Below are 14,377 nucleotides of genomic sequence, written 5' to 3'. Positions count from 1 at the left end.
AAAACACAACAACCTGTCAAGTTTTAAGGTTTGGGAATTTGTACAGTTTTACAGCAGTTTCAAAATCTAATAACATTTTAATGAACTAAATGTCATGTACATAAGATTAAAGTGGTGTCTTTTTTTCTTTTAAAATTTGTTTATTAAGTAGGAGTATAAATGTACTCAACATTTACAAATATACAATATATCTTCCTGAATTTTAAATAACATCTGATGTCACACTGCCATTGTTTTTGGTACTTTCCAAATATTGCAGAAAGGAAAGTCAGCATTTATTGAACTGTTCATATCTGTTATTTAGTGTGAATCTTATTTCCTCCAGATGTAAAAGTAACTTACTGGATGGGACATCTGTCCCTTTCCAAGCCCTTAGTACAATTTTCTTTGCTATAATAAGGGCGAATTATAGTAACTGCTGTGGGGTCAATATAACTTCCAAAAGCCCTAAAATCAGAATTTGATCAGGATCTAATATCTTACCTAAAACTATAGAAAGTGTCTCAAAGATTTCAATCCAAAATTGGAAAGTTTACTACAGACAAGGCTATGTAAAGGTGTGGCCTAGGGGACACATCTGGGGAAATTGTATGTAACTTAGTTCTCGAATAATGTAAGCTATGCATAATCTTGAATTGTATTAGGGAATGTCTTGTATCCACTGAGCATGTATGAATGCCTCCCAAAGCCTCTTCTCACAGATCCTTCTCTATGTGCAACCCAAATTTCTGCTCCCACTGTATCAGTGGATGGTTTATTGTGACTCAATAGCAAATCATAAACCCTGATATAGCATGATTTGCCCAGTCACACAATTAAAAAAATATTGAAAACGCTGTTCTTGGCTGTTCCAAAATTTGGTTGGTGTTTCCTTACATAGTCTCTGACCTGCAAATATCTGAACAAGTGACTAGGGGGTAGGTCATATTGACTCCAAAGTTGTTCAAATGAAGCAAAATTGTCCCCCATGTAGATGTCTCCAAGGGTGTGGAGACCTAAACACTTCTACTGTGTAAAGGTAGCATCTAAAATGGAAGGGTTAAAAGAAGGGTTCTTAGTAATAGGTAAATAATGAGAAAATGCTTCTTCCTTAAATTAGATTTTATCTGTCTCCAACTCTGAACTGTGTTATGGATCAGTATATTACTATTATAAATACATTTATCCAAAGCAGTTGGGGATAGAATTATTGCACTGATGTCATAGGGGAAGCAATCTTGTCTCTCTATTGCGATCCACTTAGGATGTACATATGTGTGGTCTAACCATATACTGATAATTCGAAGAACACAAGCAGAGTGATAAAACATGAAACTGGGGAGGGCCAACTCACCCTGAATCTTTGATTTACAAAATTGTTTTTTGTTGATACAATGAACTTTATAATCCCATATGAATAGAAGACCAGACCCTTAAAAAAAGCCTTTGGGAGAAAGATAGGAATATTCTGAAATAAATAGAGCATTTGTGGCAAGAATACCTTCTCATTAGTGTTGACTCTGTCAACCATGGAGATTTCCAAAATTGAATGTTACCTTGTAATTTGATCAAGAGAGGGATAAAGTTAGCTTTAAATAGAGATTTATAATGTTTCGTGATGACTATCCCCAAGTATGTAAATCCTTTCAACGTTATCTTAAAAGGGAAGCGTTAAACATCTGAGATATTGTTTAATCTGATTGGCATCAGTTCGCTTTTAGACCAATTTATTCTGTAGCCAGAAAACTGACCAAAATTTTAAGTTAGTTCGAGAATAACCGGAACTGAAGACTGTGGATTGCAAAACGAAGAGAAGGATATCATTCCATAATCTTGAACATTAGTATTACAACAAATGGCCTGGGCTAGAGGTTCTAGAGCCAAAGAAAACAACATGGGTGGGAGAGCACTCCCCTGTCTCGTGCCTCTGTGTAGATGAATTAGGGAAGACAATTTTTTATTAGTGATTATTTTAGCCGATGAGTTATGATACAGGATCCTTATCCAGGATTCAAATTCATCACCCAATTTAAATTTATTTTAAACTGCAAAAAGGTATGACCACTGTAACAGATCAAAGGCCTTTTCTGCATCCAAAGAGATAACAACTAAATCACCCTTATCACCGCATTGGGAATAGATTATATTAAAAAGGCGCTGCAGATTATAAAAAGAGTATCTATTTGGGATGAATCCTGTCTGATCGGAATTAACAATTTGGCCTATTAACTGATTAAGCCTTATTGCCAGGGTTTTAGTTAAATTTTTTTTTATCAATAATTCAGGAGCGAGATTGGTCTATAGCTACTCACCTCAGTAGCATATTTTCCTTTTTTAGGGAGCACTGTAATTATGGCTTAATTGAGTGTGGGAGATAAGCCATTTTCCTTCGCTTGTAAATACATCTTAAGTAAATAAGGAGCAAGAATGTAATTAAATAGTGAGTAAAACTCACTTGGATAGCCATCTGGGCCTGGGCCTTTACCTTTGTTTAGCGTTTTAATAGACTCTTGTATCACTTGAACTGATGGGTCTGCATTAAGGGAATCTTGGTCCTCCTGAGTTAGAGTTGGCAGTTCACAGTTCTGTAAGAATTTATGAGTATCTAGATCCTCTGCCCCAGAGGAGTACAGATAGGAGTAAAGATATTCGTAAAACCGTTTAAATCTCTGATTAATATTGGGGTAATACGTTCACCACATTCTGCCTTGACCCTATTAATTGTACGGTCACTTTCCATGTTTTCCAAGTTGCCTAGCCAGGAGTTTATGATTTTTTTTTATTAGTTTTTTTTACCAAATTCGAATTACTGTTGTCGAGTACACAAAACACTTTTGATAACTCTCTCTGACATTAGCTGGTTATATATTTAAAACGTAAAGCTAAATGTTCTTATAGGTCTCCACACAGGGGTTGACTATGTTGGATTTGTCTAATTCTGGACTTGTCTTTTCTGACATTCCAAATCCAATACCTCAGCTCTGCGATTTTTTCTTTTTGTTGACTGGAAAGATATAATACATCCTCTAAGGTAGGCCTTCATTGAGTCCCAAAGGATGGATGGAGAGGTACCAGGTTTGTCATTCATTTCAAAGAAAATAATAATTTTCAGCAACTGGGGATCCAGTCTCCATACTCAATTTAGTTGCTCCAAATCATTCAAATTTAGGGTCATAGAAAGAGGGCTATGATCTGATTTCTGATTTTTTGATCTGATCCGACAATTTTATGATATTTCATATTACGAATTACTAAAATAGTCAATTCGTGAATATACATCGTGAACAGAATATGCTGTACTCTTATTATGGCAGGGGTCACTAATAGGCGGACCGCGGTCCGGGTCCAGACCTTGTTCCTTTAAAGCAGCGTAACTTTTCTTGTTCACACTGCAGCGACGCGGCATCGCTCCCAATCGCTTTCTCCACCTTTCTCTCGCTGCTTTGAGGCGTGTCGCCTGAAAGAGCAAGCAGTTTATCTGCCACCAGCAAGAATATGTAGAGTTGTACAACCCCTGGCAAAAAGTATGGAATCACCAGTCTTGGATGAGCACTCCTTCAGACATTTCATTCTGTAAAACAAACTCTGATCAAAAACATGATACATAAATAATAAATAAATAATAAGGTCATTCCAAAGGTCAACTTGTTGGCTTTCAGGAACACCCAAAAAATGAAGAAAAAACATTGTGGAAGTCAGTGAATGTTACTTTTATTGACCAACCACAGGGAAAAAAATATGGAATCACTCAATTCTGAGGAAAAAAGTATGGAATCATGAAAAACAGATAAACAAAAGATGATTCAAAATACATCACTAGTATTTAGTTGCACCACCTTTGGCTTTTATAACGGCTTTCAGTCTCTGAGGCATGGACTTGATGAGTGACAAACAGTATTCTGCATCAATTTGGTGCCAACTCTCTTTGATAGCAGTTGCCAGATCAGCTTTGCAGGTCGGAGCCTTCTTGTGGACCATTTTGTTCAATTTCCACCACAGGTTTTCAATTGGGTTGAGATCTGGACTATTTGCAGGCCATGACATCGACTGAATGTGTCTTTCTCCAAGGAATGCCTTCACTGTTTTTGCCCTATGGCACGATGCATTGTCATCTTGGAAAATTATTTCATTATCTCCAAACATCTGTAGGGAAGGGATGAGAAAACTGTCCAAAATGTCAATGTAAACTTGTGCATTGATAGAAGAATTAACCACAGTCATCTCCCCAGTGCCTTTGCCTGACATGCAGCCCCATATCATCAAGGACTGTGGAAATTTGGTTGTTTTCTTCAGGCAGGCCTCTTCATAAATCTCACTGGAACGGCACCAAACAAAAGTTCCAGCATCATCACCTTGTCCAATGCAGATTCTTGACTCATCACTGAAGATAACTTTCATCCAGTCATCCACAGTCCATGATTGCCTCTCCTTAGCCCACTGCAGTCTTGTTCTTTTATGTTTAGGTGTCAATGATGGTTTTCTTTTAGCTTTCCTGTATTGAAATCCCATTTCCTTTAGGCGATTTCTTACGGTTCGGTCACATACATTGGCTCCAGCTTCTTCCCATTTATGCTTCATCTGTTTAGTTGTACTTTTTCGGTTTTCAAGACAAATGGCCTTAAGTTGCTTGTCTTGACGCTTTGATGTCTTTCTCGGTCTACCAGTACGCTTGGCTTTAACAACCATTCCATGCTGTTTGTATTTGGTCCATATCTTGGATACAGCTGACTGTGAACAGCCCACATCTTTAGCAACCATGCGTGAAGAGTTACCTTCTTCAAGAAGTTTCACAATCCTCTCTTTTGTTTCAAGAGACATTTCTCTTGTTGGAGCCATGGTTCTTGCCACTCTAATTCATTCAGCAGCCCTCCAAGGTGTCATGACTGCAGGTGTTTTTAACTGCAGACTAACGAGCAGATCTAATCTGAGGCAGGTGTCCATTTAGGGAAAGGAAATTGACTGGGTGTGTCCTTATTTTCTACCTTCAATTTGAGCGATTCCATACTTTTTTCCTCAGAATTGAGTGATTCCATATTTTTTCCCCTGTGATTGGTCAATAAAAGTAACATTCACTGACTTCCACAATGTTTTTTCTTCATTTCTTTGAGTGTTCCTGAAAGCCAACAAGTTGCACTTTGGAATGACCTTATTTTTGTATCATGTTTTTGATCAGAGTTTGTTTTACAGAATGAAATGTCTGAAGGAGTGCTCATCCAAGACTGGTGATTCCATACTTTTTGCCAGGGGTTGTAGTTCAGTTCTGTGTATGAATGAGACGCTGTTCTTTTGTATCGCCCGGTGAACCTAAAACATTCAGTTCAGGACCAGCTGGTCCTCCGTCTCTGTTATCTTACAAAGGGGATCTTAAAGCACAAAAAAGCCTAAAAAAGCTGTAATCAGCTTCTCCTCTGTTTTCTCACTCTGTATTTCAGCCTGTGGTGTGTGTGGTGCTAAAGCCTTGTCCGCGTGGCACTGATTGGCTACCACCCAGTGAAACTCGCTTCTCATTTGCATAAAGTTTAAAATATTTAATCTTTTTGCTGCTTGCTTCGCCTCGTTTGCGCCACTGCCGGTGCTCTCCATAGAAAATAGTGGGAGGAGGCACAAAAAACGCATCGCAACGCTGCAGTGAACGCACAGACCAATCACCAAACGCTCCCCTCTGCCAATCAGATCTGTGTAGACCACTGCCCCAGCTAGTGAATTGGGACGCGGCCGGAAAAAAAAAACCTTTATAGAGAGATAGGGAGCCCGAGAACTGGCGGAAAAACGAGAACGGCCGGAAACTAAAGACACGCCGAGCGTGACAGAGAGACAGGGGAGAAATTTTATTATTTTTATATATATTTTTTCATCATAGTTCAAACAACCTCATGGGTCAGATGTATCATACATTTTATGTGTATATATAAACAGGTTATAGCACTGAATCATAACACAAGTTAACACTGGCGACGGTCCGAAATTTTCTCCAACTGGACCGTACTGAATTCTAATTAAATACCCGTCTTAGGGTTAAAAACCCTCCAAACTAAATTAGAGTTTTTCGTACGTTTTTTTTGGCGTAAACTTGGGCTTGATGGTGTAATTTTAACGGAAGATGAACGATCCAGATGTGTATCTAACACGGTATTTAAATTTAAATTTCCAACCCCTTTATATACATGTATGATTTGAAAGGAGATGAAGCTGACGTGAGGCGCTGGAATAAAGAATGTATGATAAATTGGATATAGGAACTTGTTTTTACTTTATTGTAAACATCTCAGCTTGGCTGTAAGGATTTCTGAATTATAACTTAATTTGCTAAGTGTAAAAGAGCGTTTTCACACGTGTAGTTGTTTTTTATGGTCCGGATCAGTTGATGAGTTTGTTTATTTGGAGCGTTTTTCCCTCTGTTTGGTTTGGTTTCACACAAGCGTAAACCAAAAGGCACCAAAATGTGCACCAATAAACCACACAAGCAGATTAACTTCTCTGATCCCCTACGCTTTAAACAAATGTTTTCACTGGGACATGCAGCACAGGGTCACGTGCCTAACAGCAGTAAAAGTTGCATATACCGCATGTGTAAACAGCAGTACCAGAGACAGCGTTTGTTTATGGCAGTATATATTCATGGTTGTTCTGGCCAATTTATCAGATTAAACTGTGCCTAATCAACAGTTTAGCTCAACTAAAAAGTAGTATATTTGATAGCTGGGTCGGACTGAGACCAGATCAAGTTCTCACCACAAGGAAACAGCTTCAGAAAAAAAAATGCACATTGGGCGGGGGGCAAATTACGACGGTGGCGTAATTAATTTGTTGGAAACAAATGATGCGTTACTAATTCCAAAGTAATTGTGTGCGTTAATGCTTTAATATTGACAACCCTATAAAATATACTAGCATATCTAAAAATACCAACATTCACTCAATTTGATGTGAGCGACAACTGGTGGGTTTGGGTGTAGGACTGCGCAATAAGGCCAAAATTTGTCACAATACATTGTTTAACTTCAGGCTTTACAATATAATACCAATACTGATATAAACAGTATAAAAAAGGTCACTGACTGTGGTGTATGTAACCATGCAGTGACATGAGAAGGCTACAGAAGTCAGGGGTGTTCTGCCCTTTCTGCGCAGTTTGAATAAAGTGAACTGAGGGCAGCACTCTGTAATGAACGTCAGTCAGTGACTAATGCTGTAATTTGTGTAAATCTCTACAGCGATACATCCATTTTACGTGTTTTGACAGTTTAATGCACCAAAGAATGACAAAGAATTTACAGGAGACAGTTTGCCAGATGTTGTTTTCAGCAGATCTGAGACTACTAAAATATATCTTAATCTGAATAAATATGAGTAAAAATGAGTAAATATTAAAAGCATTTTTGGCCCCATTCTGATCAAAGGATTACTTAGCAACCTCGAGATAAACAAAAAAAAATAACCTAAAAACTTTATTATTTGTTGTCTTTATTTATCTATTAATATTCATTAATATTATCTGGCCTGAGAACGCTTGGCTGAGAGTGTGAACATTATTCAGAATTGTGAGAGGTGAAGCTGCTTTAATGAAGGATGGGGTGATTTTTCCATTCAGAAATCACCTGACAGAAAACTTACCCGGGTATCTCCACTTTACAGTTTGATTTCTTCAGTCCATCAGAGATTAGCTTCACTCCTGAATCCTGCAGCTCAGTGTTATTGAGGTCCAGTTCCTTCACTGCTGATTTTATTGATTTCAGAGTAGAGCAGAGAGTTTCATAGGAATTCATGTTGATTTTACAACCAGATAGTCTAAAAACACAAAGAAAAAACTATTAAAATACAGAGATATGTGTGAATACTTAATGTACAGTATATCCCCTTGCTCTGCTGAGTCCAACCATTATTTAAAATAGTGACTGGTGACCTTGCTTTAATTCATAATGGGTACATTTGACTTATATTCAGAAATCACCTGAGAGAAATCTCACCTGAGTATCTCCAGTTTACAGTTTGAACTCTTCAGCCCATCAGAGATTAGCTCCACTTCTGAATCCTGCAGCTCAGTGTTACTGAGATCCAGTTCTTTCAGTGGTGAGTTTACTGATTTCAGAGCAGTACAGAGAGTTTCATAGGAGGCCAGGATGAGTTTACATCCAGGTAATCTATAAGATACAGAAAAACAATTAAAACAGAGTTCACACAGTTACCAGGAGACACCGCATGATTTCTTTGTCCAACTTTGTACTACGGAAAAGGAGCAGGAAATGATGAATGAAAATAACGAATCAGGCACTGACTTTACCAGGCTACAGAAGATGGTGGTGTCTGCTCAGCTTAAAGGCAGTGAACTGACAACAGAGTCCTGCAATTGTTTAATGTACCTTCAATTACCAAAAAATTACAATTTACACTAGACAGTTAGATGTGCCAGATTTTTTTTTTTAGGAGATCCAAGCCTACTCAAATATTAAACTGAGATTATTAAATATATAAATATTTTTTTACCGTATATTTATTTAAGGATTACTAAGCAAAATAAAACTAGATGTCCTTTATTATTCGTTGTCATTATTTAACTTGTATTGTTGTACTCATTAATACTATCTGACCTGAGGACTCTTATTCTAAAATGTGTATGAGGGATACTAGGTGGAAAAAAGAAAGTGAGAGAGAGAGTGAGATCCTTCATACACTCCTCCCCCTTCCTCTTCTGGTGTAAACAACCCGTAAAGAGATCAGAAGGGAAAGCCTTGTACAGACAGTTAGCTACAATGCTAACAGCTGGTCTCAACAGACTTAAAGTTGTTAGTGGTGATGCTACCAGCCAGCCTCCGGAGTGTTGGAGTGGTTAGCAAAGATGCTAAAAACCGGACTCTAAAGGCTTGGAGCAGGTTAGCTGTTTTTCTGAGCTGGATTACTCACTAGTACTTTATCACAGCTCAACTGTACTGCTCTGGTTAGATAGAGTAAATCTTGTCGTGTTATTATATGCATATTATATACTCAATTATGAAGCTGAGATTAGTGGCATGTAGATCAGATCACTATTGGTGATAAATATTTTCTATTGCAATTTATATTAATACACAATTACTGTTCAGCCCTACTTCAGTGACAACAAATTACGACAATTACTATCCACAGTTTTCATGATAATTTATAGTTTTAACTGCGTAATACCTGCTTCATTGCAACTCAGTGTTAGAGAATCAATTTAAAGGGTCAATGTAAATGATAAAAACATTTAACAGTTATTTATCATCTGTTTAAGACATGTTTTTTTTATTCATAGCTCCCAGTTGTTTTAACAGCATAAACTTATACAAACACCAGTATACTGCCATAAGCTTCCAATATCCACACACTACTAACTTACCATTATAAACCGATATTGCTACCAGCATCTGCTAAAAACCCAAATACACAGTTTACAGATATTTGTGTGTATTTAGTGTACAATACACCCCAGTGCTCTATTGCTCTGCTGTACATTATTCAAAATTGTGAGAGGTGAAGCTGCTTCAATGCAGAGTGGGGTGATTTTTCCACTCAGAAATCACCTAAGAGAAAGCTTACCCGGGTACCTCCACTTTACAGTTTGATTTCTTCAGTCCATCAGAGATTAGCTTCACTCCTGAATCCTGCAGCTCAGTGTTACTGAGGTCCAGTTCCTTCACTGCTGATTTTATTGATTTCAGAGTAGAGCAGAGAGTTTCATAGGAATTCATGTTGATTTTACAACCAGATAGTCTAAAAACACAAAGAAAAAAAAGTATTAAAATACAGAGCTATGTGTGTGTCTTTAACATAGAATATATCCCTGTGCTCTGCTGAGAGCTCAAGAATTATTTATAATCGTGACTGGTGACCCTGCTTCAATCTATGATAGGTAAATTGTACTGATTTTTCCATTTAGAAATCACCTGACAGAAATCTCACCTGAGTATCTCCAGTTTACAGTTTGAACTCTTCAGCCCATCAGAGATTAGCTCCACTTCTGACTCCTGCAGTTCAGTCTTACTGAGATCCAGTTCTTTCAGTGGTGAGTTTACTGATTTCAGAGCAGTGCAGAGAGTTTCACAGGAATTCATTGTTAGTTTACAGCCAGGTAATCTACAAGACAAAAACAAACTATTAAAAAAACAGAGAATATCTAATTCATACTCACAGTTATCAGTAATTATAAGACACTGAGTGATTTCAGAAAACTCCAACACTTTAAAAAGTGTAAGAAAATGAACAGCGACATTCAAACACAGTTGTCTACAACAGTGTTTCTCAACCAGGGTGCCGCGGCACCCTGGGGTGCCGTCTGGCTTCATCGGGGGTGCCGTCAAAATATTGCGCCTCACGTGCATATTTCCTTTCCAGAGTCAGCTCGTGTCGGGGTGTGTCCCAATTCACAGGCAGCACTAATCGCGCTAATTGTGACGCGCTATTTTATTTCATATTCCGCCAGCAACACCCCTCGTTCTCACCTGAAGTACTGCGCCAGCACCCCCCCCCCCCCGTTCTCACCTGAAGTACTGCGCCAGCACCCCCCCCCGTTCTCACCTGAAGTACTGCGCCAGCACCCCCCCCCCCGTTCTCACCTGAAGTACTGCGCCAGCAACACCCCTCGTTCTCACCTGAAGTACTGCGCCAGCACCCCCCCCCCGTTCTCACCTGAAGTACTGCGCCAGCACCCCCCCCCCCGTTCTCACCTGAAGTACTGCGCCAGCACTCCCCCCCCCCCCGTTCTCACCTGAAGTACTGCGCCAGCACCCCCCCCTCCCCCCGTTCTCACCTGAAGTACTGCGCCAGCAAGTAAACTGGGGTGCCTTAACATCTCGCATATATTTAAAGGGTGACGTGATAGAAAAAAGGTTGAGAAACGCTGGTCTACAAATTGAGGTCTATATTAGAGAATTCACAACACACACTAACAGCTCATACACCACAACTAAAACCTGCTCTGTGGGGTCCTGAAGGAAGAAAAAGTGAAAACAGAAACTAGAAAGTGGTCATAATATTGTGAATATGGTCACTGTCCAATGAAAAACAAATGTCTTCAAAACAGCAATTTTACAGGAGAGAGAAAAACCATCTAAACTTTCAATGGAAGTCCATGTAAAAATAGTTTATTTCAGGTGAAGTATTTTTGAAGAATTTCTATTGGTCCATTCATCAATAAATATTGGCACAGTGTAAGGGACAGTTTGTCTGTTCAAATTATGTAGTAAACTAAAAATGGACAAAAATTGAGATACTTGTTTTCATGTAGATGCTGTTTTTTTGGTGCTGTATGTTCTAATGCACTGAGCCATTTACGTTATAGTGCCACTTTACCTCTATTGCCGCCAATTTAATTTAACTTGTCAGAAAGTTGTTATTTCAATAAGACACACCAGAATGTTGCTGAGAGCTGGAGAAAGTGTTAGGAGAGATACAGTAAGTAACATGGTTGGGGACAGCCACTGATCTTCCCAGGGAGCTCAGATCCTACCCATGACCAATAAAGTGGTTGTTTTTGGTATGATGTTGTGAGGGACAAAGAAGAATGAATAAAGAAAGAAGAGCATGCAGTGGTACTTTCCTCAACCAACCAACAAAACTGAACTGTACAAGGACAAGCGGAGCACGGCCACAGGTAAACTGACCACATTCTGGGCCCTATTTTCGCGATCTAAAGCGTACTAGTTAATTATGCTTTGTGCAGCTGGATTTAGGGGCGTGTCCTCTGTCTTTGGTATCGAAAGGCCGTGAAAAATACACTTTGCACAGCTCCAACGGCGCAAAGGGCATGTTTTAATTCTCTTAATTATTCATGGGTGTGTTTTGGGCGCAACTTGAAATAAACCAATCAGTGTGTCTGTAGTCATTCCCTTTAAGACGCAGGTGCGCTCTGACTTCTGTTCATTTCTATCTTAAGAGCTCATAAACTGACTGCGTGTCACGCTGTGAAGACACACCATGATACCAGATAAACAATGCTAACAGCCGGTCTCAACAGGCTTAGAGTTGTTAGTGACGATGTTATAAACCAGCCTCAACAGTGTTGGAGCAGTTAGCAGTGAAGCGAATAACCAGACTTCACAGACTTGTGCTGGATTACTCACTATTATTTTATCACAGCTCAACTGTACTGCACTGGTTAGATAGAGTAAGTCTTGATATCTGTTATTATATGCATGTTATGCCTGTGGTTTACTCTGGTCCTTAATTATGAAGCTCAGAATAGTGTCATCTAGCTACTGGCTCAGTGCAGGTTCTGAGTGATACTGAAATGGGTTTTTAAAATCAGACCACTATTGGTGATAAATATTTTCTGTTGCAATGTATACTGATACACAATTATTGTTCAGCCATTCTTCAGTGACAACACATTATGACAAACTACTATCCACAGTTTTCATGATAATTTATAGTTTGAACAACTTAATACCTGCTCCACTGTATCTCAGTGTTAGAGAATCAGTTTGCAGAGTCAATGTAAATGAATAAAAGCTTTTATTGGTTACTTGTCATCTGTTTAAGATGTTTTTTTTATTCATAGCTCCCAGTTGTTACTGATTAAGGATGAAAATGATTTGAAGTATTAAACAGCATAAACAGCATAGGCTCGCACAATCATTCAAACACCAGTATACTGCCATAAGCTCCCAATATCCACACACTGCTAACCTACCATTATAAACCAATATTGCTACCAGCATCTGCTAAAAACACCAATACACAGTTTACAGCTATATGTGTGTATTTAGTCTACAATGTTAGGGCTCTGCTTATCATTATTTTAAATTGTGAGAAGTGAAGCTGCTTCAATGCAGAGTGGGGTGATTTTTCCATTCAGAAATCACCTAAGAGAAAGCTTACCCGGGTATCTCCACTTTACAGTTTGATTTCTTCAGTCCATCAGAGATTAGCTTCACTCCTGAATCCTGCAGCTCAGTGTTATTGAGGTCCAGTTCCTTCACTGCTGATTTTATTGATTTCAGAGTAGAGCAGAGAGTTTCATAGGAATTCATGTTGATTTTACAACCAGATAGTCTAAAAACACAAAGAAAAAAAGTATTAAAATACAGAGCTGTGTGTGTCTTTAACATAGAATATATCCCTGTGCTCTACTGAGAGCTCAAGAATTATTTATTATTAGTACTGGTGACCCTGCTTCAATCTATGATAGGTAAATTGTACTGATTTTTCCATTTAGAAATCACCTGACAGAAATCTCACCTGAGTATCTCCAGTTTACAGTTTGAACTCTTCAGTCCATCAGAGATTAGCTCCACTTCTGACTCCTGCAGCTCAGTCTTACTGAGATCCAGTTCTTTCAGTGGTGAGTTTACTGATTTCAGAGCAGTGCAGAGAGTTTCACAGGAATTCATGGTGAGTTTACAGCCAGGTAATCTACAAGACAAAAACAAACTATTAAAAAACAGAGAATATCTAATTCATACTCACAGTTATCAGTAATTGTAAGACACTGAGTGATTTCAGAAAACTCCAACACTTAGAAAAAAAGTGTTAGAAAATGGACAGCAACATTCAAACACATTTGTCTACAAATTGAGGTCTATATTAGAGAATTCACAACACACACTAACAGCTGATACACCACAACTAAAACCTGCTCTGTGGAGTCCTGAAGGAAAAAAAAAGAAAACTAATCTGAAAACAGAAACTAGAAAGTGGTCATAATATTGTGAATATGGTCACTGTCCAATGAAAAACAAATGTCTTCAAAACAGCAACTTTACAGGAGAGAGAAAAAGCATCTAAACTTTCAATGGAAGTCCATGTAAAAATAGTTTATTTCAGGTGAAGTATTTTTGAAGAATTTCTATTGGTCCATTCATCAAGAAATCTTGGCACAGTGTAAGGGACAGTTTGTCTGTTCAAATTATGTAGTAAACTAAAAATGGACAAAAATGGAGATACTTGTTTTTCATGTAGATGCTGTTTTATTGGTGCTGTATGTTCTAATGCACTGAGCCATTTACGTTACAGTGCCACTTCTCCACTGTTGCCACAAATTTAAGTCAACACTTGTCAGAAAGTTGTTATTTCAATAAGACACACCAGAATGTTGCTGAGAGCTGGAGAAAGTGTTAGGAGAGATACAGTAAGTAACATGGTTGGGGACAGCCACTGATCTTCCCAGGGAGCTCAGATGATGTCTCCTACCCATGACCAATAAAGTGGTTGCTTTTGGTATGATGTTGTGAGGGACAAAGAAGAATGAATAAAGATAGAAGAGCATGCAGTGGTACTTTCCTCAACCAACCAACAAAACTGAACTGTACAAGGACAAGTAAACTGGCCACATTCTGGGCCCTATTTTAGTGATTTAAAGCATACTAGTTTATTATGCTTTGTGCAGCTGGATTTAGGGGCGTGTCCTGTGTCTTTGGTATCGAAAGGCCGCAGAAATACACTT

At 38.5% G+C, this 14,377-nt stretch overlaps 1 protein-coding gene and 1 long non-coding RNA gene across 7 annotated transcripts in view; one reads left to right on the top strand and one right to left on the bottom strand.

The window, feature by feature from the left end:
• LOC111190302 (uncharacterized) overlaps window positions 1–14,377 on the bottom strand; it is a 492,977-nt gene that overhangs the window by 354,484 nt on the left and 124,116 nt on the right. For all 6 annotated transcript variants that reach the window (XM_049469796.1, XM_049469797.1, XM_049469798.1 and 3 more), the window contains 3 exons: window positions 13,174–13,347; window positions 12,814–12,987; window positions 7,947–8,120 (listed from right to left, as the gene is read on the bottom strand). In XM_049469796.1, the coding sequence (XP_049325753.1) occupies window positions 7,947–8,120; window positions 12,814–12,987; window positions 13,174–13,347 (522 nt within the window). The remainder of the gene's footprint in view (window positions 1–7,946; window positions 8,121–12,813; window positions 12,988–13,173; window positions 13,348–14,377) is intronic.
• Window positions 9,592–13,415, top strand: LOC125785739 (uncharacterized). Its single transcript, XR_007428080.1, has 3 exons — window positions 9,592–9,620; window positions 9,984–10,066; window positions 13,343–13,415. It is a non-coding gene; the product is annotated as an uncharacterized LOC125785739 (long non-coding RNA).

The sequence above is a fragment of the Astyanax mexicanus genome, chromosome 21 (genome assembly GCF_023375975.1).
Source record: "Astyanax mexicanus isolate ESR-SI-001 chromosome 21, AstMex3_surface, whole genome shotgun sequence".
Classification (NCBI taxonomy): domain Eukaryota; kingdom Metazoa; phylum Chordata; class Actinopteri; order Characiformes; family Acestrorhamphidae; genus Astyanax; species Astyanax mexicanus.
The sequence above is the reverse complement of the archived record's forward strand: the minus strand, read 5'-3'. Positions and strand labels throughout refer to the sequence as shown.